We start from the raw sequence: 25,406 nt of genomic DNA on the forward strand, positions 1-25,406 counted from the left end.
GTCAATTCACAGAAGAAGAAATAATGTAATAGTAATTTCCCCCTCTTAAATTGGTGAAGATTAAAATAGTAAAAAAATCTGTAGTTATCAAGTTTCAGGGGAAACAGGCAAATTGATAACTGTTTAAAATTGATACAATTTTTTTTCAGGGTTCTGTGTGGCACTATTTTATCAGCATTTTCAGATGTGCATTTTTACATCTAGGGAATTTAGCATGTAGAAACATTTGCTGAAATACACAGGAATATTTATGATGATGTATAGTATAGCATTGTTTGTAACTAGGAAAAATTGAAAACAACCTAAATGTCCATTAATAGAATATAAAGTGATATATCGTATAGCTAATAAGGAGAATGCGGTTACTTTCTACCCTATTTTTATATATAGGCTATATAAAACTATTAGAGATATTTTATAAATATAATATATATCTTAGAAATGTGTATTTGTAGTTTGCATATGCAAAGGGAAAGGTTGGAAAGGAAGATACAAAGTTGATATTTCTGGGATAGTTGAGAAAGAATCCCACTTTCTGCTTTTCCCAATTTTTAATATCAAGCACATATTGCTTTTGGGGGGGACAAAAGCTATTTCTAGGTGTGTATAAGAAAATGAGAATAACTTTTATAAGCAAATTTGTATTTTAAATGATTTCATATATAATGTTTTGTTTTACAGCTTAATGAAATCAGTGGAATTCCTTTGGAAGATATTGAATTTGCCAAGGTAAAGCTCTGAGAATGTATCTGTGTACTAGTACATGATGGAGATATCTAATGGCATGACTTATTCATTCATTCTTTTCTCCTTAGGGTAGAGGAACTTTTCCCTGTGATATTTCTGTCCTTGATATTCATCAAGATTTGGACTGGAATCCTAAAGTTTCTACTCTGAATGTCTGGCCTCTTTATATCTGTGATGATGGCGCAGTCATATTTTATAGGTAACATTCACAATATTTTTGTTGCTTCTAGTAATATAACATTTTTGGTGTGCATAAATACTTTGTTTTTCATAAAAAGCTATACTATTGTTAACATAATATAGAGCAGCACTCAGCAGTAGACATGAAATGAGAGCCACATCATGTGTAATTTGAAATCTCCTGGTAGCCACATTTTAAAAAGTAAAAAGAACAGATGAGGGTGGGCCACGGTGGCTCAGTGGCAGAGTTCTCACCTGCCTTGAGGGAGACCTTAGTTTGATTCCTGGTGCCTGCCCAGGTGAAAAAAAAAGAAATGTGAAATTAATTTTGTTACTATATATTATTTAACCAGCTACATCCAAAATATTGTCATTACAACATGTAATCAATATAAAAAACCATTAATGAGATATTTTACATTCTTTTTGTTGTAATAAGTTTTAGAAATATAGTATGTATTTTATACTTACAAAGTGTGCATCTCAATTTAGACTAGGCATATCTCAAGTGCTTGATAGTCACATATGGCTAATGGCTACCATATTGACCAACATAGATAGAGACCAGCAGACCTGGGTTCAAATTTAGCTTTATTATTTATCTAGCTCCTGTCTGCTTTGCAGGATTTTATGATAATTAAAGTGAGCTAACAAATTTAAAATAACTGGCAAAATGTCTGTTATACAATAGATGTTCAGTAAATGATAGCTATTATTACTACCAATAATAACAAGGAAATTATTCTATTCAGATTTAGAAGTGTGTTATGTTAGTATAATAAACTCATTAGAAATCTAGGACATTTTAGTGTATGAGATTATTTAACGTCAACAGTGACAATCAGATTTCAGGAGCATTATGGCATTCAAGTACAAATTAATAGAGGCAGGTGACTGCATTGATCTAATATGTAATTAATATGTTAAATGTAGGGATAAAACAGAAGAATTAATGGAGTTGACAGATGAGCAAAGAAATGAACTGATGAAAAAAGAAAGCAGTCGACTCCAGAAGACTGGACATCGGGTAACGTACTCGCCTCGTAAAGAGAAAGCACTAAAAATATATCTGGATGGAGCACCAAATAAAGACCTGACTCAAGACTGACTCTGCTAGTGTAGCATTTTCCCTGGGGGGATTTTTGGTTTTAATTAGATGGTTCACTACTACTGTGTAGTGCCATTATGGCCGGACATGGTTAGGGGTAACCCAGTTGCACCAGCACTGATTGGACTGCCCTTCACCAATCAGAAGCTCAGTGCCCAACGGGCCACTGTTTTGACTTGGAATCATGTTGTGCACTATAGTCAAATGTACTGTAAAGTGAAAAGGGGTGTGCAAAAAAAATAAAAACAAAAAGCAAAACCTGCTACTAGAAAAGGGGGAAGGGGAATGAGTAAACTTCTTTTATTGCGGACAAATGTGCACATAGCAGCTAGTAAAACTAGCCTCAAATACGATGCTCATAGCTTAATAATAAAAGCTGTGCAAAGGCCATGAATGAATGAATTTTCTGTTTATTTCACTGATACACACATTACCTCATTGACAATTTGGAAGTAAATGCAACGTGTGCTGACTTTTGGAAAGCAGCAAAAATATGAGCTGAAGAAAGAAATTCTCAGAACCAGCGGTAACCCAGTAGAGAATTGTTGTGTTTTTATTTTGTTTCATTTTTCTTGCAGAGTATTAAGAACATTGTTCTGGAACATCAGAATGTTTCCTTAGACCACTCCCAGCAGGTGGCAGCTTAAATTGCTGCAGTATTGTAATTATAATTGATTGTACTTAAGTTATGGATGTAGAGAATACGTTTCACAAGTTCATTCAGCATGTAAATAAAATTGATCCTATTGAGTTATCATAATTGCAATTCAGCTATTTCCCATCGTTATTCTCTTCACGTATCATTCATTATGTACATTTGTGTACATTGAGAAGTATAGCAATCTATGTAAATGTAATTCTCAGTGAGGTTCCTCAGTGCTGGGTCCTATAGGATTGTATTTGCCCTGTTAATGAGGTTTTTCTGTTCAACAGCTTCATTTTTCTTTCTTTTTGTACATTTATTTTTAAAGATTTACTTCAAGTTTGAATCTTCTAGAACACTTGTAAGTCCCACTTTAATTTTCGGAGTTGATTTGTAGTTACATGTAGTTTAACATTGGGGAAACATCTTAACATCATACTAAATAAATTTGCTAGTAAGATCAGGTCATGATACAGACTGATACAGTCAATGTGATTTCATTGCAAAGTCTTTTAGAATTGACAAGTTTTTGCTTTGCTAAATAAAAAAAACTATTCAATGAACACAATTCTACATAAATTTTGGAAATACCATCTAATTTATAAAATCAACAAAAAGGTTTTGGTAAAACTTTTTCATGCCAGATGCTGTTTACAATAATGAACATGCCAATAAAAAAATTTGTTCATTCTGTTGTGTTATTTTAGTCATTAAACTTGTGTGGACAAAGAATCTGGGTTAAGAATAGATTGGGTCTCTTTAAATAGAATATTTTGTATTACGTGTACTAAATAATTATCTTATTTCTATGGTAAAGGATATATACAGTAAAGTTCCCAGGAGATGAAAATATGTTAATATTTGACTTTCGGGGAAACTGTTGAGAATTCCAAAGTCAGACTTTTACCTTTTTTTTCCTTTTAAGAAAGATATAATTAATAAATTAGCAGATGTTGGCTTTGCAGTATGACTATAACAACTGAGATTCCCATAATGTCTTAAAGTCTCTTGGACTCTATAAGAAGAAAAAAATATCTTTTCTAAGGTATTTTTCCGGCTAATTTTTATTCCATGTAAAATATGTAGCAGTCTGCTAAATTTGATTAAGATACTGTTCTCAGTTTGCTTTAGTGGAATTGGTGGTGTTCTCAGAAGAAAACTTGAAGCATTTGTGATAAATTCAGATCACTTGGATTTTCTGACGTAATATCACAGCTACATGATTCCAATACAGGTCTTCATACTTGGGATATAGGGATTAATAAGAGGGTTTCTGCTTTCAAGGACTGACTAACTGAGGAGACAGACTCGGAAACAAGATGGACTTTGGGATTTTTGTTTGTTTAAATTTGGTTTAGTGTTTTTGTAAGAGTAAATGATAAAATTCCTCTCATACCTGCTCATTCTGTGCCTTCTGCCCTATTTCGTTTCATTTTGCTTTTAATCACTGCTTCTTACTGCAAGCATATTACAGATACGAGTCAAAAAGAAAAGAAAAAATTAGGAACCTTTTGCTTTTCAGTGCCTGATAAAGTAAAAAACATAGTGTTGCACTTTCTATATTTCAGTAAAGGGGGTGGTGAACCTTTCAAAGTGAATCTGTGGAGGTGGGAACAGTAAATTTACATGAGGGATGTTATGCGGGTCAGCTTCCCTGGGATTCAGAGAATCAAGAGAGCATGTATAACTGAAGAGGCAGAGGAGTAATGACAGTGTGGATCAAGTGCCATGGAGCACAGGGACAATGGAACCTGACCCTCCTCCCCACAAACCATGCAATTGTTTAGAAGAGCTTTTACTGTGGGACAAACGGGTTTGTATCAAGCATGCACACACTGAAAACCAAGTACCTCCTTTTCTGAGGCAAGTGCTTAAGACCAGGGATGCACGCTCTCCACAACAGCAAATGCTGTGGTTTTAGGACCATGCCATGTCTGGCTGGTCAGTTCAGAAATCTGACCACTTCTCAAACTAAGGAAGCATATGTGAAAAGTAGTAGTCATGATGAAATAAGCATAGTGAGTGAAAACTACTGAGTGAACACCCTGCATTTGGGTTATCTCTTTTGTAATGTAATTGGAAAGTACTTTAAGATTCTGAGAAAACAGGTAAACCTGTGCCCCAGCCAGAAAATAGTTAAATGAAATAGCTATTGGCTACCAGGCCTCCCCGTTGGGAATGGTATTGTGGGACATCTTTAGGATAAGAGAGGAAAGGGCTACAGACTTAAATGTCTAAGCTAAATGAGTGCACAGCATCATAGGATTGCAGTATTGTTACAGAATCTGAAAGTGACTTGTGATTGTATGTAATACAATAAAATGTTTTACTCTGGTTCATTTGCTAATATTAAATGTCTCCTTTTCAATTGGACATTATAGTTTTCCCTCTGAATGTTGTTCCTTTATTCAGCCTCAAGGCCCTAACCAGTTCTTTTGTACTTGTGACTTGTAAATTGTACTCTTAAGTACAATGAATAAGATTATTTGAATTAGGAAGTTTTTGTTTGCTAAATAAAACTATCCCATCTAAACAATTCTGTGAAATTTTTGAAAAATCAGTTCTCTGGTTACCAGCAGTCCTGAGACAAAAGCCTTAAACAAAGCCATAAATCCTAAAATCAAATGCAGCACTGTGTATATGTATAATTTAATAGGGAGCTAATAAAATGTGTTTTTTTATCAGATTTTCAAAGGATTTTGTGGTTCACATAAAACTTATAGGCTCCTAGGTTTAGTGTACATGAAACCAGAAGATGCGCTTCAATATAGTTCACGTGGGGAAGAGAGGGAAGACGGATATGATCATTTGGCTGGATATATTGTTAACATTCAAAACTTGGTTTTCAGAAATAATGAAGAATACTTGACAAAATCAAGAATGCATTCAACCATTGTGGCCATTTAGAAACGGTGCAGCAATCACTATGGCTACAAAATGCTAGGGAAGAACACACAGGTCCTTCTCTATTACAGCACTGCCTCGTTCTACTCCCTCACCAGCTGATCTGTATAGAGAAAAAAATCGTTTGATTGTTTAGAGTCTGAGAATTCATTAGGCCAGGAATGATCAGTGGACCTTAGAACCGTGTCCTAAAGGTGGGGTCCAAGCTACTCCTTTTTTCGTGTTCTTAATCCCCACCCACCACCCTCCCAAAGAGGGCACACTTAGTTTTCAGCCTATTTTATAATGTTTACGTAGCTCATTTAATTAAGGCATCAGTTTGTTGGAATGTAAATACACAGTGTGACTATTTTTTACAATAACTGCCAACTGTGTTATTTTGAATGCAGATTCCCATTAGGAAGTGGGCTTTCCTCAAGTACTCGGTGTAATCCCATAACTTCTAAGTCACTTTGCATTGTTAAAACAATATGGTCTTGTTGAAGTTTCACGCTTTGTTTTAAAGCACTACAGATGTGTAGTTTGTAGTTTGGCCTGGAAAGAAGTGTGCTCAATGTTCTCACTCTCCCTGCCGCCTCTTCCTGCACCAGCTCTTCTGATCGTGGAACAGGTGGAAAAGATAACAGCTTACATGATCAACCTGCTGTTGGTGAGGTTTCTGTCCACTTTTACCTGTCACTAATACAATTTTGTAGACTTGAAAGTAGATGACCCACAAATCCTGCCAAGAAAAGACTCAGATCCAAACAGCACCCTAGGCTATCTCAGTCCCTTAGGAAACTTGACTAGACTTTTGCCCAACCACCTGTTGCAGACTCATACTGTATTCTCCTGAAATACTACTTTGTACTTTGTCCCATGCTGCAGTGGTTCCCAGCAAGTTTCCAACCCCTAATTTCATCTTCCATGCCCCTAATTCTGGGGATATGGGTACTGTCAGAATCGATCTTTACCTCTCAGGTACCTGTGAACACAAAAAAGTATCCTGTCCTGCTCCCTGCCTGGCTGTTTCATCAAACCTTTTGTAGTACACTAGTGGCAAGTCAGTGTTTGCTTATGCACAGCCACCCCATTTGAGTTAATAGCTCCCATACAAATTTTATGAACGTTTCTTTTAAAGTTCCCCTTATAAGTTTCAGACAAAGGAAAAAGTCTAATTTCTTCTCCCTCATGGGAGGTGAAGGAGGAAGATAGCCCGTTTCCCAAACACTGTCGTTTCCAAGGTGGTTTTCACCCCCTCTGTAGTCTTCTTCATATAGGGCAGTTGTAGCACTGCTTCTGCAGAAGTGGCATCTCAGCAGGCTCTGAGTGAGGGGGTCTAGCTCTATGGCAGTTAGCTGTCTGAATTTTAAAACTCAGTCGAGCTATCAAAAAGCATTTTCAAATAATTTGTTATTTGTATTTCTTGACTATCCGGAAGAGGATGCACAGACCATTACAAATACTACCCTTTTTATCATCCACCTCTCCTCTCATACCACACCAGCTCTCTTGCTTCTTTCTTCAACTTTCATTGTTCTGCCCTGAAGCCTTCCTTTACTGTGTCAAAAAGTCCAAAGAACCAGTCTAGTGACGCAGTACCCTCCTGGGAGGGGGAGGAATGGAAGGAAAAAGCAGACCAGGCAGGGGAAAAACTGGGAAGGGTCAGCAGTGGAGCAATCATTTTTATTCTATTACAAATACTCCTCTTCCTGTTGAGACAAGGCTGTGTGGGTTGGCAGGTCAGTCATTCTCATGTGTGTGGGTGGCTGGGGAATAGACTAAGAACCTGCCTCACATGCCCATACTCTTTGTTTTCTAATCCTGCCATTTCCAGAGCTCTTTACTGGGACAGGGAAGCAAGTGGGTTGAGTTCATCCGCACTTTGCTCCCATTTTGGCCATTGTATATCATGCAGATGGCTCCTACATCAGGAGTGTTATAGCTTCAAAAACAGAAAGGCTAACAGCAGCTTTGCCTATAATAATATTGGTTGTTTACTTAAAAAAGGAATCCAAATATGATTGGTACCAGGATTGGTTTCCACCTCAAAGTCATAAAGGACCCTAATTCTCTAGGGTTCTAATTGTTTGTTAGGCCAAATGCTAACCCCCAAAGATGTCCATGTCCTAAACTCCAGAACCTGTGAATATCTACCTTATATGCAAAAGAGACTTGGCAGATGTGCTTGAAGACTTAGACGTGTACAACTGTTCTAAAAAGTACAGCGATGAATATACAGCTATGTGATGATATTGTGAGCCATTGATTGTACACCATGTACGGAATGTATGTGTGTGAAGATTTTCAATAAAAATATTTAAAAAAAATAAAAAGACCTAGACATTGGGTAGATTATTCTGGATTATCCAGGTGGGTCCAATCTAAATCTTTAACAGCAGGCATTCCCACCTGCAAAAAAAAAGAGAGATGGCTTCATGAGAAGGAAGGAGGCCACCAGCTAAGGAATACAGCTGACCTCTAGAAGCTGAAAAAGCAAAAAAAATTTTCCCCAAAAGCATCCAGAATGCACCCTGTACACCCTTTCATTTTAGCCCGTGAGACCTGTGTTAGCGTTCTGACCTATAAAACTGCAAGATAGTAAAGTTGTATTTTTTAATCCACCAAGTTTGCGGTAATTTGTTAAAGCGATAAGTATATTGAGTTATGTACCCCAATTTAGATATGTTCTTAATCCACATTCCTGTGGGTATGAACCCATTATAAATAGGATCTCTGGACGATGTTGTATAGTTAATGTGTGGGCCAACTGAATGAGGGTGGGTCTGTCTCTGGCTCACTGTAGGCCTTATAAAAAAGCAGAAGCAGGAAGTCAGTGAAAGCTGGAAGAGAAAGAGAAGACATTGCTATGAGACAAGAAGGCCATGGAACCCCAAGGACTGCCTGCAGTGTGAACCAGAGCACTACAGTCTTCAGGGAGAAAGCAAGCCTTGACAATATCTAGATTTTGGATCTAGCCACAAAATCGTGAGCCAACAAATTATTGTTTAAGCTAACCTGCTATGTCGTATTTGTGATAGCAGTTCTGCAAACTAAGAGAGCAGTAGCAAACCAATACACCTTCATGCTGTCATCTTTTATTGCCACATGATCACAAGATGGCTGCCACAGTGCCAAACACCACATCTTAAAACACCTATACTCAAAGGCAGGAAATAAGCGGAAGGGTGCAGGGCAGGGGCTTTCTTCTTGCATGATTCTTTCCTTTTACCAGGCAGAAAAGAAAAGTCCTTCTGAGAAAGCCCTTGGCAGTCTTCTTTCATTTCAGCCAGAACTGGGTCACATGGCCATCCCTAGATGCAAAGGAGGCTAGGGAAGCAAGCGTCTTTTTTCCAGCCTTTGTGGTAGTGGAAAAAGGGCAAAGAAACAAGGGTTGGGAATAGCTGTTGTGTGGGTAAACCAGTAGTATCTGCCATGTGCCTTCCTAGACAGGGAACTCTGGATATGGGAGAGGGCAAGTAAGATTTGAGGACCAAACTTAATCTAACCCATAACATATTTGATACATTATTGTAAGTCTAGTGAATACACTAGCTACTATAAATCTGGATTTCAGCAAAGTTTTGTAAACCCTCATATGTTCTTATATTTTTGTGCCTATGATGAAAGAATGAAGGCAGGATAATAAAACCACATAAATGATCCATGAAGGAGGGATCTAGTTTTATCAGATTCTCCTTGGAATCAAATATAGAGCCTGACACATAGTAGGTGATCAGGAATTTTTTTGTTGCATGAGTAACTTTCAGCCTCTTCTCCAAACACTCCCAAATTTCTGTTGTCCTCCAGCCACTATGAATTACTTGCATTTTCCCCTAGATGGCATGCTCTGTCTTGCCATCCGCTCTCTACCCATAGCCCAAGAAAAGGGTCATATATATTCCACTTACTCTCTTCATGCTGTCATGAAGAGGACAGTGATGCATTTACACTCTTAAGACTGATTCTCATGCAAAAATTAAGGTTTTGAAAATAATCTGATGCTAAACAAGGTGTGCTTTAGTTCTCTAGAAAACCTGCCTATATAGAAAAGGGTTGTTTTGTTTTGTTGACAATGCAGGCCATTTCTATTATATTTTTCTACCTGCAAAGGTTTTATGTTTATTCAAAGGAAAAAAAAGAAATCCAAGAACTACAGAACAGTTGAAGTGATTTATGTTTGATTTTCTAAATGCGACATTTATGTTTATACATAATTTAAAACTCAAAGCATGCTTATTATACAATCATGTGCAGCTTTAAATTTCAATAACTTTGGATAATACATGATGGAAACAGTTCATGGCACCTGAAAATATCATTTGTCGAACAGCACAGAGTTCTGTGTTCTCAGTTTGGCTATTAGAACCATGATTCATAGAGCCTTATTTAGTTTGATTTTCTCCATGTGGTTGAAAATAGTCTTCAGTTACTGCTAAGTGATTTTGCAAATGTCATTTATAATCTCGGCCCTTTAATTACCCAAGTACTGTTTCTGGCAAGTTAACTTATGCATTATGCTCCAAACATGTAACTTTCAAAGTTACTAATATAACTGCCACAGAGGACTGTGTCAAAACCGTTTGTCTCCACTAGATGATGGCCGCCCCCATACAGGTGAGAAACCACTATTTCTAACAGTAGAAGTTTAATCATATAGAGGTGCAAGGACCTAGTTTCACCTTAATTCCAGATGTGCCTCGAAGTAAAAAAGAAAGATCCCATTTTCCCTGCATTTGGGGGAACTTTTGGTGGCTTGGAGGCTGGCATGGAATAGGGGGAAAAGCACTGGACTTGGAGTCATACCAAATGAAACTGCTTCTGGTCATCACTAGTTGTGTGACCTGGGGCAAGTCACTTGAATTCTCTGAGCCTCTGAGATCCCTGACAGCTGGCAAGAATAATACCTCCCTGTCCAGGCTGTGGTAAGAATGTAAATTGATCACAGATAGGAAGATTGCCCTGACATAGAGAAGAGCTGAGTAAAACTGCAGAAAAGATGAATGCATGTAACACAGAACATTTCATCTACAGTAGCTAAGGGCACAGTTTATCTCCACCCGTGGAAGGAATGACACAATTCCTGTGTTGCATTTCTGCCAGGTTTATGTTTACAAAGCAGGGCACTCTTCTCTGCATATGTAGGAGTCAACATTTCCCCAAAACCCCTCATGGGGGGACTACAAATCCCTTTCCAACCCTTTCCCTCAAACAATTCTCATAATGATGGAGAAGAAAATGTGTCATCCACCAAACATTAGAAGCAAGATGAACAATAATTTGAACCAATTTTTGAAACCCACTTCTGCCTTCACTCCAGAACCTTTCCATCCCTGTTCTTCCCAAGCTTTAGAACTGATCTGTGTGGACAGTCTGGGTGAGCTGCACCAGTGCACAGCACTGCATTGTCAAGGCAGAATTTTCAAGCTGGAGGGAAATTTTACTGGGAAGAGGAAGTGGAAAGAAGCCTGGTCATACCTGGAGGACACACCTGGGGAAATAAATTAGCTATTTCTATTGCACATCTACCCGCAGAACAGGTCTGGATCTAAATCTCTTCTCCTTCCAGCAGCTCAGAGACCACACCCAGCTCCTTGGGTACCATCTCCTCAGACAGGGTCCTCTCCAGGCTCTCCAGCTCCTTACGTACTTCCTCAATGAAGCCACCATCTCCATACTCATCAAGGGCCTCTCTGGGCAGCAGGCTGTCTCTGTCCTCATGGCCCCCACCAAAGGCTGGTTTGCACACATATACCAGGCTGTGGCTGAAGAGAGACAGAGGGCTGGGGTTCAGCTGAGGGCCATGCTTTCTTATGGAGCAAAGCCACCATTTAAACTTGGGGGCATCAGACTCAGAGTCTAAAACCACTCTTTGCCACTGTGTGAAAAGATGGACATTTCTCAGTCTTTTATGGTTTCCAGGGACTCTGGGCGAAAGCCCATGCTCCTGGATGGCCTCCTACTCTTTGACCATCAGTCTCCTTTGCCAGCTCCTCTGTTTGTCCTTCACTTTTGATGGGCCAGGGCTCCATCCTCAGCCCTCAGCTCTTCTCCCTCTACACCCTTTCCTGGGGGCGACCACTCATCCACTCTCAGACTTCAACCACCATCTAGCTGAGTCTCTAATACATACATCTTGTCCAGACTTTCTCCTAAGTCTCAGACTTATACATTGGACTGCTGACCCTCCATCTCAAGGACCTAGGGATACCGTAAGTGAAATCTTTCTTAAACTAAGTTTATACCTCCGCCAGATAAAACCTGCATCTGCTCCTGAGTCCTCATTCCACTAGGTAAGTCCCCATCCCTGCCAACGCCCTGATAGGGAGGCGGGCTCACCTGTGGGGCTGGCAGAAGAGGCCACTGGCACATGGGCATCGGTCCAATGCTCCATCAGGCTCCAGTTCCCAGGTGATGAGGTCTAGGAGCCGGCTGGCAGGTTCATGACAAAGCTCACCCTCCACAGGCAGGGGTGTGCACACAGGAAACAGAAGACCTAGAACCAGCCAAGAGTCACCCCTGTATGCCCAGCACCAAGCAGGCAGGCACCCAGAGGAGGGAGCAAAGAAACGAAGTGCATCCCCCAACGTTCCACCCTCAACCCCAACTGTAAATTAGGATTCAAGAGGTGAGATGTGAGGAAACTAGTGTGGCAAGATGGACTCAGGAGGGAACAATCCAAAAGGATTGGGGAAGTCAGGGAGGACTGCCTAGAAGAGGGGACATGGGAGAGACTGTGCTGAGCCTTAAGGGCCAAAGACGTGTGGTTAAAATTAAACAGTGGCCCAAAGGCATGTAGACCGGGGGCACAGCACCAACAAAGGCCTGTGGGTTGGGCTCAGTGGGAAAAGCTGAAACCAGTGAGATTCCTGGACAGAGGACTATGAAAGGAAAAAAGAGAACAGGTAAGCTGGAGCCGCATGAGGCCTTCTAAGGCAGACTGAGGAGTCTGTCTAAAGTTGGAGACAATTGGAGCTACTGCAGGTCCCAGAGAAGCAATAAGCAAAAAGTTGTCCTTTAGGAAAATTAATGTATCAGCAGGTAGTTGTGGCTAGGGGACTGCTGGGAGGCAGACACTGGGGAGGTGCTAAGGAGAATTAGTAAGATAGTGTGGTAGGAAGGAAAGAAAAAACAACCAGATCTCACCTGGGAAGGACAGTGAGAATGGAAGATGGGAGCGGAAGGGACCAATTCATGGGCAAAAGGGTCTGGGGCCAGCTCCTCCTTCGAGGCCTGAGGCAGAGTGGGCTGGGAAGGAGCTGTTCTAATCCCTGGAGTTTCATATCACCCATCTGGGGTGGTCCTCCCACTCTGGGCTCATGCATTCTACAGGAATTTTCTAGGCAGCAGCAGGGCGATAAAAGGAAGATGGTCTTCCCGCCACAGGGCTCTGCAAACAGGCCGGGTTGGATATGGACCAAGAGGCAGAGCCTGGGCCAGGGCTTCCCCTGGACCCAGAGGGGAACCACCCACCTCTCTGCAAGGCACAGCACAGCCCAGGCTGGCAATCCCTCTGGTTGTCACAGATGGTTCCATTGCTGCCTTTGGTGGCCGTTTTGGTGCAGCGACCCCAGGCACACATCTGGTCTCCACAGCACTCACTGTCCCGGATGCAAAGCTGCAGAGAGCAGGGGAAGAACCACAGCCTGGGCCTAGGAGCCGGCTTGAGAGCCCCTTGGGAACTGGGCAGAGCCTCAGGTCCTGCCCAGCCTAAGATGCCAGAGGTGATCCAATCCACATACTCCCATTATACAGAGAAGAAAACCAAGGGAGAGTACAGGGACTGTCTGTGGGGCTCTTAGTGGAAGGCAAGGTGGTGGAGGTGGAAATTTGTCAGGTAGGATTCTAAGGGTCTGAACATGGGCAAATGGCACCTAGGGGAATCATGCGTTTGAGCCTTCATACTTGGCTTGAGGGTTTGCAAAGGACAGTAGGATGTCTTTGTGGAACTCCCCTACACTTGTGCCCTGTCCCCTGTTTATTGGATCTCTGGGTCAGGAAGGAAGGTGACTCGAGGCCCCACAGTGAAGCCAGCGGCATAATTCTGATAGGCAGAATCTGTGAACAAATGAAGGCCCAAGCCCAAGGCAGACCACATAGATGAGATAGCACTTAGGAGCCATGAACCTGCAGTGTACACTGAAACGGTCATCAGAGAGTAAAGTGGGGTTCCCCATTGCTGTGCCCAGTGCTGGACAGAGCAGGGCAGGCCGAAGTGCAACAGCAGCGCCTTGCCACAGATAGGATTGTAAAAAGCCCTGTATATCCCAAAGATATCACCACATTGTTGTTTTAACTAATGAAAAATAATAAAAATCTGAGCCAAAGTGGCTTTGTCCAAAATATCTATTAGGTAGAAGAAGGGTCTCCCTGGCTTCCTGCATCTCTATGCATGCTGTTTCCAGCAGAGTAACACCCTGGACTCTCTCTGACCCCTCCTTCTCCCTGGGTCTGACTGGTCAGATTGGGTGAAAGAACTGAGTAGTGTAATTCAGCCCCTCCTCTGCCCTTTCCTGTCAGACCTGCCACTGACAGAGAACATACCCTCTGCCCTGCCCTATCCTGCCACCTGCCTCTCTCCAGGCTCTCTATCCCTCCGTGCAGCCTCCTCAGGCTGCCTGCTCCCAAGTGTGCTGTCAGCACTCAGGGAAGCCGAGCCCTGGAGCCACCAGCATGCCCATGGAGGGGCTGGAGACCTCGGTGGTCCAGCTCTGGCTCTGGCTGGGCCAATCTATCTAATTCTGGGGGCAATTTTAGGAAGCTCATTGTTACCAACATTTCTAACCCTCGTTCTCCAACAGCTTCATCAGTAAGCTCCATCAGCCTGGTACCTGTGACTATCTTTTGACTGTTCTTTGGATAGGGCAAAAGGGCTTCATTTATTGATCCCCTGAACTTCCAAGAAGATGCATTAGAAAATGGTTTCATTAGAATTCAGCATCCTTCTCTGTTAGGAGGGGCCTCGTCGACCACCTTCAAAATACATGAATGTATGTGACTATGTATGTGTATAGGTATATACGTATATACACATATGTACAGAAAAGGAGGCAGCGAAAGATGCAGCAGATACACCATGGTCAAGGTCATACGCTTCTAAGGTCAGGCCTTCCTGAAAGTGACTCCTGACTGCAGCAGGTCCCAGTTGTCTTTAAAAACTCCAAAGCCTTAGGAGACTCATCTGAACAATGGGGCAGATATGAACACCTCCATCCCAGTCACACCAAATGTGAGAACCAGGAAAAGCACAGAGCCTACCCCTCAGGCAGTGCCCAGCAGAAGGTAGTTATTAAGCACTCATTTCTACGTAGTTGGTGGATGTCACAGGCCAGGCCTGCATAGGGTGAAACTTATTGGAGGAATGTGGCTCACAGAAGACTAACTGGATTTCTCAAGCCCAAGGGAACAAAACATTTTTTTCTTTGGCCTGAGCTCCACGGTGGGTGGGCTGTGACTGGGAAGGAATGGGGCTGCCCTTTGCTCAGGCTGCACAGGTGTCACTGGCTGTGTCTACTAAGGTGGGTCTTCCTAAGGGGAAGGGACATGTGTAGGGGCTCTTCTTCGCTCCCTTCCCTTCTCTGTCATCAGTGGAGCAGGTAACATGGCCAGGGCTCATGCGCTGGGTGGGGCGGCAGCAGGTCTACAGATGTCCCCTGAGATCCCAGGCTCTGGCATGGCTTCCTTGTCCCTCTAGGAGCCAGCTCCATTGGGAGCCCCTCCTGACAAAGCCCCCTCCCCATCAGCAGAGGCACTGTTGGGCATGGACCTGTTGGGACCCACAAGCAGGCTTCTTTCCCAGGTCCCCTTTCCTGGGCACACTTACTGTCTGCTGGTCCCGGCATGGCTGGCAGGTGTATTCAAAGCTGGAATACTGGCAGTACCTCTCCGGCCCGCAGTCCTCATCAATGATGCATTCCTGGAGGGGGGTGGGAGAAGCTTCATCAGTGTGGGTCTCACTGGCTTCTGTCCTCAGAGGGCAGAACCCAAGGATCTACATCCAGCATGCAGACTGCAAGTCGGCAGACCCACAGTGCCCTGAAGGGCAAAGCCCTTTATCCCCCAGTCTCGATCCCACAGGATGCTCAGGAAAGGTCTTGCAGGCTTCTCTGGCTCCTGAGCCCTGCAAATGCACCAGCTTCAAAAGAGATTGCTTTTGGGCATCTCCACTCCTGCCTAAGCCAGAGCAGGGCCTCCCTGACAGAGCACGGCCTGGCCAGAGCCTCATAGCTCCCACACCCAATTCATACAATCCTCCGTCTGTGCAGTCCTCTCCCACACACACCCAGGGCGGGGAGCACCGAGACTCAAGGCCTATTCTTCCACCCGGAGCAGATGGATTTAATAAACAGTGCTAATGAGTTCCAGGCCTGGAGCGCTTTGCTGGCCGTGATGGAAAGCACCAGACTGCAGGGGTGGCGCAGGCGTTGGCACCCCGCAGTGGCAGCCCGGCCCCAGGCAGCCCTCCATGGAGTCCTGGGAATAGGACTCCGGCCGAAGCAAAGGCAGCTGCCAGTTTCGAAGTGGGGATAGGGGCTGGAATTCAGGCCACTCCTGCTGGTTTTGAAGTGGGGACGGGGGCTGGAATTCAGGCCACTCAGCCTAGATGCCTTTTCCTCGTGGCTACCAGCTCTGCTCAGGTGTAGAACCAGAGGAAGCGAGGAAGGGAAGGGAATCTTTCCACCACTGAGGCTGAGTCACCAGAAGAGAGGGGCCACAAGAGGCCCCCAGCTGTGGCGGGCCACCCACAGGCACACTGACAGAGCAGAGCTGCTTCCACTCTGGGATCTGCTGGGTTCAAGCCTGAGAACTGGCAGCTTCAAGTCAAGGAAAGAAGAGCAGGCAAAGAAGGGAAACAATGACATGACTCATTCATCAGACTCCTTCATGGTGCCAGGCACGGTGCCGGATTGGCACCTGTGATCTTAGGGGGCAGGTAGGGATTACCTTCGCTATATCACCAACAAAGACACTGAGGTTCAGAGAGACCGAGAGACTCCTTTGAGATAACATGGCCAGCTGGCAATAGAGCAGACTCTCTCCCACCATGAACCAAGAGGGCTTGGGGCTCAAGCTGTAGCCGTAAAAACCATGCAGAGGAGGAAGGCTCTTCTAAGGGAAGCATTCTGGGGCCCCAGCAAACCTTCTGGAAGGGCCTGTTGGGGTGCTGGACCTGCTTCTGGAAAGCAGGTGGGGTACTCAGCCCAGAAAGGCCTGATGGGCAGTTCTGACCTAACTGGACAGGATGCCCAGACCTGGACCAGTGACATTGCAGGACCTGAGAGGATGTGGGTTTGGTTGAGGCTACTGTTGATTCAGCCTCCGCACAGCCCTGCTGCACAGCCCAGCCCTGACGCCAACCCCCGCCTTCACATAACAGTTTTGACCCCAGCCGAGTACACACCTCCTCCGGCCTGGGTCACACACCTCAGGCCTGATTACCAAGCAAGTTTAGCCCAATCAGGAAGCACCAGCTCTCCAACAAATTTCAGTCTTCCCCCAGCCCCATCTGAAGGAGAACAGGAAAGAGGACATCTTGGGGACGTCTGTGCTTCTCAGCATGTACAATCATTACCACATGCCAGGCCATGTGCTTACCAGGGGCATCGTCATATGCCCAAGCCTTATTCAGGAGAGGCAAAGTCTGATACCCTAAAATAACTGAAAAGCAATTTAAGTCTTTGCTGCAATTTCTCAAAATGGCCAAGGAGATGACAATTCCTGGAATCCTGCAAAATGGCCTAAAATCATGCTTCTCGGTGTCTCCCCGGATCCATTTCATCACTGCTCAGTGGTTGCCGCCAAGCTTCTGGCTGCAGCTCTGCCCACTGCGTTGATCAACTCCATGCGGCGCCAGGAGTTGAGCAACCAGAGCCCTCCCTCTCAAAAGGAGGAGTGTTCCTGTCTCCTGCTCAGCAACGCTACCATCATGGATAAGAAAATTAAGGCTTAGGGAGCTCTGGAATGACTGTCCAAGATAAAGAGCTGACTCATGGACTTGACATTGGGCCTGTTTGACCCCAGAGCCCAAATGGCATGAAAAGTCTGCCAGGGTGTAAGAAAACCACAAGACACAACACACCCTCCTATACATAAACTACTCAGACGGCTCAGCAGGAAATTAAAGGGCAGAAGGTTCCTGACATTTATTCCAAAGCAGAATAGTACAAGAATGGAGTGAAGATGGAAGACATCATAGAAGGAGAAGGGACCTACGCCATCAGCTCTTCTCTGTACTTGGCCAGATGTGAGGCCCTGGGCATACAAGACTATAGGAGACTGTCCCTGACCTCAAGGAATTTACAGTCTCTTACAATTCAGTGCGGGGGGGAAAAGGCAAGCATGGGGGCCTGGTCTGGGAGTGCCTGGAAACGAGATAACCGTGGCTGGAGTCAAAGTGCTTTCACCTAGGTGGGCTCCCTGGAGCCTGAATTTCCCCCACTGCAGATACGTGGTCCTTCATTGGGAGAAGGAATTAGATGAGAAGCATTTGGAAATTTCCCCACCTGGAGCTGAGAGAAAGGGGTGCCCAGATTTGTACCTCTGTTGGTGGAACCCAGGGATATCTAGGGTATACTACAAACTTCCATATGTTGGTTTTTGGGATTCAGCAGAGAATGAGCCCTACATCCTCTTTTCACCCATAAGCCACTCTCCCCAACTGCTCTTCCACCATCTAATTACTGTCTTGATGTCTAACTTACTTCTCCATCTGAATTTTTGGGAACCTGCTCCCAAAAAGACATTAGAAAAGAATGCCAAGCACTGAAATTTTGTCAAGAAATGGTGGCTCTTGGAATGGAAAGGCTTTTTAAAATTTTATTTATTTTTATTGTGAAATATATATGCAAAAAAGCAATAAATTTCAAAGTACAATGTAACTAGTAGTTATAGAACAGATTTCAGAGCTTGGTATGAGTTATAATTCCACAATTTTACATTTTTCTTTCTAGCTGCTCCCAGACACTGAGGACTAAAAGAAATATTGATACAATGATTCAGCAATCCTACTCATTTGTTAAATCCTACCTTTTCTATTATAACTCCACCTTCTCCTTTCATCTTTCTCCCATTTTTAGGGGTATTTGGGCTCCGGCCATTCTAAATTGTTCATATTGGGAGGAGCTGTCAATAATATGGGTTAGGGAGGATGGAAATAGTTGATGTTCAGGAGAGGCTGGCCCCTCTGGGTTTTGGGATTTATCTGGCCTAGGAAACTATCTAGAGGTTGTAGGTTTCTGGAAAGTAATCATAGTGCGTAGAACTTTTGTTCGATCTCAGTTAGAGCTCTAGGTGTTCTCTGGAGTTGGCAGGAATGGTTTTGGTTAGGGTTTGGCAAACCATAGTAAATAGCAATATCTAACTGAATCTTGCATGAGAGTAGCCTCCAAAATAGTCTCTTGACCCTATTTGAACTCTCTCAGCCACTGACATCTTATGTTACAATTCTTTTCTCCCATTTGGTCAGGTAGGCATTGTCAATCCCACTGGGCCAGGGCCAGGCTCATCCCTAGGAGTCCTATTCCACGTTGTCAGGAAGACTTTCACCCCTGGATGTTAGTTCCATGTAGGGCGGGGAGAGTAGTGATTTTAGTTGCAGAGTTGGGCTTAGAGAGAGAGAGAGAGGCCACATCTGAGCAACAAAAGAGGTTTTCTGGAAATAACTCTAAGGTATAACTATAGGTAGGCTTAGCTTCTTCACTACAGAAATAAGTTTCACAAAAGCAAACCTCAAGATCAAGGGCTTGGCCTACTACTGACTTGGAAGTTCCTAATGTTTGAGACAGTATGAGGGGTTTTCCCAGTGGTAAGGCTTAAGAGTTTCATATTTTCTCTCCTATTCCTCAAGGGACTTTGCCAATACTTTTTAATTATTTGCTCAACATACTCTGGCATGAATCCAGGCATTATATTAGCTATACAGAATTATAAGCCCTAATTCCCATTCTGGGCTCCATGTGTTTGAGTTGTTTAAATGAGCTATCCAGACAGGCTGAGTTAGATTATATGCTACAGAAAATTAAGGATTTGGACATTAAAATAAGCCTCCCTTCATTTTGTCTCACTAGGTAGGTAAAATACAGACGATGTGCTATGGAGAGGCTTTTTGAATAAGAAGAACTAGACCCCTAGCAAGGTGCCTATGCTACACTCAGAACCTCCAAAGAAAGGTGAAACTCCTAGGGTAGATGGCGCTTGGAAGGGTCCTCCCATCCTAAAAAAAGAAGAAAGCTGTCTCTACCAGTGAATCAGAGCAGTCCCTGGATAAGAAAGCTGCAGTGTCTTGGCTGGCCCCAGCCCCTTCACAGAAGGCTGGTTCTGCTGTAGCTAAAGTAGATTTGCTGCAGGAGTTCCAGAGTGCTCTTCTGAAGGTTAAGAGCCACCCAACTCACTCCCAAAAGAAGGAACCCCAGAAGTACCCTCCTCATAAGAATGCTCCACAGAAGAACTTCACTCAAGCTCATCCAGAGAATAAATGCACTGGAGCATCCCAGAAGATACCAAGGAAGAGGGTGGAAATTGACTGTGAGATGGTGGACACAGGATCCATGGGACATGTCAGTTCTTTGATGCAATGTGGTATTGCCAACTGCAATGGAGATGTGCTTTATGATGAGTACATCCTTCCTCCTTGTTGCATCATAGACTACAGGACCTGATGGAGATGTATCTGGAAGCAGCTTCTGGCAAATGCCATAAGCTTATTGCAAATGCCAACCCTTCAAGATTGCTTGGAGTTGATCTTGAAGATATTCGCAGGGAAGATAGTAGTGGAGGCACGCCATCCACAATAATTTCAGAGCTCTTCAGTACCTTCATCTCAAGTCCATGACACCTCCTATATCCCAATTCTCCACTGTAAAGCTGACGGCCCGGAAAAAACGCCACCATGTCTCCGAAGCATCTCACCAAGAAGCTCCTGAACTGCAACATCCAGGTTGGGAAAAGTGGACATTCCTCTGCGAAAGAAGCTCAGGCTACCTTGGAGCTGTGTAAGTTGGTTGAAGCCAAGTGGGAACAGCATCTGGCCCAGAATCCCCTGAAAGACTAGCAGCAGTGGGGATGCTGGTGATCCGAGGCAGAGGCAGCCCCAGGAGGAAGAGATCAGCTGACCCATGGGCAGCTCTACCTGCTCCACACCCTTGGGAGATAGCGTTGCTGGGGAGAGACAGGCTCTACTCCAGACTTAATGTCCACTGAAATGTCACCTCGGATATTATATTCTGTGTCTAGTTAAGTGTTCCATGGAATTGGGAGAAACCCTCCATGTCAGAACCCAGCCCTATACTGTTTACCTCTTAAATAGTGCTTACCCAGGTCCAGATATATTTGCTCCAGTCAATCTTTTTTACTTTCAAGGGGCAGGACATACTGGGAAATGTAGTTTCTCAAACTGCCTTACTACTAAGATGGCTGTGTCCTAGTTCATGCCTTTTGTCCTCAAGTAACTAATAGCACCCTCTTTCATTCTCCAAAGCGATTTCCTGCATGGTCACATTATCACAGATTCTGTGCTTTGGGCTCAGTCTCCATCCAGCCATGTCTAGATGTTCTCCACTCTTCCCACCTTGACCTCAGAGGAATGACTCTTGATGAAGTTTAGTTTCCCTCAGGGTTACAAGGCAGTAGAGATAAGGGAGTATAGCTTGGAAATGAACTTCTCTGACTTATGAAAGCAGCCTCTCCTAAAGTAATAGAGGATTTATTTAATTTAGGTTCTACTCAGTTAAAAAAGATAAAGTGTTTTAATGGTTTTTGATCTTCTTTCACCTTGCTGAATCAAGTCTCTAAAAACTCAAATTAGTCACAACTGGAAAAGGAGGCAAAGGCTATAAGCAGACAATTCACAGAAACAGAAATGTATGCCTTTTCACCTAGAAAAAGGCACACAGCCACACCAATAATTAAGGACATGCAACTTAAAGGAGCAGACTATCATCTTGTCACTTAGAATGGAAGAAAATAATTGGACTTCCGGGTCAAGATGGCGGCTTAACAATGTGCACATTTTAGTTTGTCCTCCAAAACAACTACTAAATAACCAGAAACAGTACAGAACAGCTCCTGGGGCCACGTCAGTGACCAGACACACAGCATACCCCAGATTGGACCAGCTAGACCGGCTGTGAGCCCCCACAGAACCGTGAGTTCCCCAAGCCATGGCGGCTGGCGCCACTTAGAACGGAAAATGTTTTTAAGACTGATAATACCTGTGGTAGGTAGAATAACAGTCCTCCAAAGATGCCCACATCCTACTCTCTGGACCCTGAGTATGTTATCTTACATGGCAAGGGAGAATAAAAGTTATGGACAGGGCGGGCCACGGTGGCTCAGCAGGCAAGAACGCTTGCCTGCCATGTCAGAGGACCTGGGTTCGATTCCCGGTGCCTGCCCATGTGAAAAAAAAAAAAAAGGTTATGGACAGAATTATGGTTGCTAATCAGCTGACATGAAGATGGGGGTATCCTGATGATCGGGGCGGGGGCAGGGCAATCACAGGAGTCCTTAAAAGTGGAAGAGATGGTGGAAGAAGAGTCAATGTCAGAGGGATGCAATGTGGGAAAGACTCTACCGGCCGCTGCTGGCTTTGAAAGATGGAAGGGGTCCAGGAGCCAAGGAATGTGGGTGACCTATAAGGGATGCAAAAAGCAAGGAACCCTAATTCCCCTAGAGCTCCAGAGAGGAATGCGGTCCTGCTGACAGCTGGACTTTTTAGCCCAATGAGACCTATGTTGAACTTCTGACCCACAGAACTATGAAAGAATACACACGAGAAATGGAGTGCTACAGCTCTGAAAGTTAGCACAGCTACATATAACGACAGTTACAGTAACCAAAAAAGAGATAAGGCCTCAATTAAAGATAAAAATGAAGCCAATATGAATGAGACTAAGGTATATCAGAATGCATGGTAAAACATGATAGTGTACGTACTCTAGACCTGCACTTATAAGACCAAAGACAGAGAGATCTAGTATGTCTAGAACCTAAATTTTCTGTAATACATAATCTAAATCAACCTGTCTGGATAGCTCATTTAAACAACCCAAACTCCTGGACTCCAAGACGGAAACAAGGCCTTGTGTTTCTGTATAGCTTAATATAATACCAGGATACATCTCAGATTATGGTGGGCTGATAATTAAAATGTATTGGTAGAGTCCCTCGAGGGTTCAAAGAGGGGCAGGGATATATATATATCCATATATAGAACTACTAAACTTTCCCATCTGGGAACCCCCAGGTACCCTCTCAACCACTGGGGACTCCCAAGAAAATAGGTCAAGCCCTGGATTTTGAGGTTTGCTCTTATGAAACTTATTTCTTTAGAGGAGAAGCTAAGACTACCGATAACAAGTCCTAAGAGTTGCTTCCAGAGAGCCTCTTTGTTGCTCAGATGTGGCCCCTTTCTCTCTCTAAGCCCAGCCCTGCAAGGAGAATCGTTTCCCTTCCCCTATGTGGGACATGACATTCAGGGGTGAAAGTCCCCCTGATAACATGGGGCATGACTCCCAGGGATAAATCTAGCCCTGGAACCATGGGACTGATAACACCTTCCAGACCAAAAGGGGAAAGAGAAGTGTAGTAAAATAAGGCATCAGCGGCCAAGAGAGATCAAATGGAGAGTCAAGAGGCTACTCTGGGGGCTAATCTTATGCAAGCCTCAGTTAGATACTGCTAATTGTCATAGTTTGCTAAACCCCAACCAACATCATTCCTGATGTCTCTTAAGAACACCTAGAGCTTGAGCTGACATTCTATGAAGGTTTACATGTACTAAGTTTGCCTTCCTGGAGCCTATAATTCCCATAGGGTTCCTAAGTCAGATAAACCCTGAAATTCAGAGGGACCAGTCTCTCCAGGATTAACAATTAATTACATCCCCTATCTTTTACTGTTAACACCCCTTTTCAACATGAAAAACTCAGAAGGGACATTGTCCAAAGATCCCTACAGATGGAGAGAAGTATCAAAGGAGAAGGAGGAGGTATAACTGATAAAATATGATTTAATAAACGAGTATGACTGCTGCATCACTATATTAATATTCCTTTTAGCCTTCAATGTTTTGGAGCAACTAAAAGGAAAAAATCTGAGATGGTGGAATGAGAGCCCATGACAGACTCTGGGATCCATTTGTAACTATTTGTTTAAGTGAGCTTTGAAAATTATTGCTTTTTCTTTCTTTGCTTTGTATATATATTTATTTTACAATATAAAAGCTTTTTTAAAAAAAATACACATGTATTGTTTTAAGCCACTAAATGTGTGGTAATTTGTTACAGCAGCAATAGGAAACTAACATAATATCCAACGTTGGTAGGGGGTTGAGGAAATGAACAATGTCACATATTTTGGGGTGATTAAAACTGAACCAGATGGGGGTGGGCTTCAGAGCATCTATCAAAATTTTAAAGGTACATATCCCTTGACCCAGTAATTTTCTCAAGATGGCTATCCTCAGAAATAATTATGCATGTGAGCAGAGATGCATAAAAGGTTATTCAAGGGCGGGCCACGGTGGCTCAGCAGGTAAGAGTGCTTGCCTGCCATGCCTGAGGACCCGGGGCGGGGGGAGGGGGGGGGATTCGGTTCCCGGTGCCTGTCCATGTAAAAAAAAAAAAAAAAAAGGCTATTCAAGCCCATATCATTATATTATTTATAACCCAGAAATAACTGAAATGTCCAACAAGAGGTGACTGGATAAGTAAGTGTTGTACAGTCATCTCATGGGGAGGTGGGTGATTTCTATTCTTTTTTTTTTTTAGAATTTTACAGAGTGATTTCTAAAATTCATCATTAAATAAAACAAGCAAGTGGAAAAACTTTACCAGCCCACCTTTGTAAAGCAGAACACCCGCGCTCTTCATAGTCCCAGCACTTACTGGGCACACAACAGATCTGTCTAAGAGGATGAAACCACTTCGATGTTACTGCGGCAAAGAGGCTAGCAAAATGCCAATCACTAGCAATGCTTTAGGAACCAAAGCAAAAAACATGTATATTTTATTGATTTGGCCTCTCATTACCCAAAAGTCCCTAGAGACGGAACTTTCATTATGCACTTCCTCTTCCAGAGATTTAATTTTAAAATATGCGCTAAGATCCTTCCAGCACCAAGTGCTGTTTACAGTTCTCCATCGAGAAAAGTCAATCTTTAGGAATGTCTTCCATTCCCTAAACGGGCTCCTACACATGACAAAGCATTCCCTGTGAAGCCACAGTGAAGCAATGGATTTTTCTCCAAGTACGAAAAAGCAAAATCTGGCATGGAACCTTCCACGACTTTTGAAAAATATAAATACGTTAAAGTCGTTGGTTTCCTTTGCTGACCTGTTTCTTTGCTACCCTTAAGAGCTCTGGTAGGTTGGTTCAGCACGACTGCCCCTAGAGAAAGCTTGGTGCATTTTCCTCTTCGGTGTGAGTCGGGGCTCAGGATCCACAGAGAATTGCACTGGTTATAACAGAGTCCACCAGCTCCCAGGTGCCCTTAGGAATGCCTCGTAAGAGCTGTCATCATTCTACACAGAAGCTAAACTGAAGACACGCCCAGGGCAGGAGGCATGTCCTCACCCCAGCACTGCAGGCATGCAGGCTGAGATGCCACGCAAAACCGTCCCGATCAGGCCAGCACAAATCCTCTTTAACCTCTGCAACACAACAAGTATTAGTATCCCCATTTCACAGATGTGGAAACTGAGACTTAAGGCAAAAGTCACCCAGCTTGTCAGTGGTGGACTCGAGAGTCCGAGCCAGCAGTCTGACACTAAAGACAGGGTCTTATCCACCGCCTCCGGGGAAATCAACATTTTTCTCTCCCTTCAGCGCCAACCGTTTTCCTCTCCC

The 25,406-nt window shown here is 43.6% G+C and overlaps 2 protein-coding genes and 1 pseudogene across 4 annotated transcripts in view; 2 read left to right on the top strand and 1 right to left on the bottom strand.

Annotated features, from left to right (window-relative positions):
- USP47 (ubiquitin specific peptidase 47) overlaps positions 1-3,366 on the top strand; it is a 169,691-nt gene extending 166,325 nt beyond the window's left edge. For both annotated transcript variants that reach the window (XM_077114003.1, XM_077114004.1), the window contains 3 exons: positions 682-729; positions 816-946; positions 1,861-3,366. In XM_077114003.1, coding sequence (XP_076970118.1) covers positions 682-729; positions 816-946; positions 1,861-2,035 — 354 coding nt within the window. In that variant the 3' untranslated portion in view covers positions 2,036-3,366. The remainder of the gene's footprint in view (positions 1-681; positions 730-815; positions 947-1,860) is intronic.
- A 3,864-nt stretch (positions 3,367-7,230) lies between these two features.
- The window catches only part of DKK3 (dickkopf Wnt signaling pathway inhibitor 3), a 58,439-nt gene continuing 40,263 nt past the window's right edge, over positions 7,231-25,406 (bottom strand). Inside the window, exons 4-7 of one of the 2 annotated variants that reach the window (XM_077114006.1) lie at positions 15,385-15,477; positions 13,035-13,179; positions 11,901-12,057; positions 7,231-7,973 (exon numbers count right to left, since the gene is read on the bottom strand). In XM_077114006.1, coding sequence (XP_076970121.1) covers positions 7,946-7,973; positions 11,901-12,057; positions 13,035-13,179; positions 15,385-15,477 — 423 coding nt within the window. In that variant the 3' untranslated portion in view covers positions 7,231-7,945. Of the gene's footprint in view, positions 7,974-9,715; positions 11,327-11,900; positions 12,058-13,034; positions 13,180-15,384; positions 15,478-25,406 lie in introns of those variants that run through there. The other variant, XM_077114005.1, reaches the window with a different exon arrangement.
- On the top strand, positions 17,742-20,610 carry LOC143643927 (interferon-stimulated 20 kDa exonuclease-like 2 pseudogene; annotated as a pseudogene).

This window comes from Tamandua tetradactyla, chromosome 8 (assembly GCF_023851605.1).
Source record: "Tamandua tetradactyla isolate mTamTet1 chromosome 8, mTamTet1.pri, whole genome shotgun sequence".
NCBI lineage: Eukaryota > Metazoa > Chordata > Mammalia > Pilosa > Myrmecophagidae > Tamandua > Tamandua tetradactyla.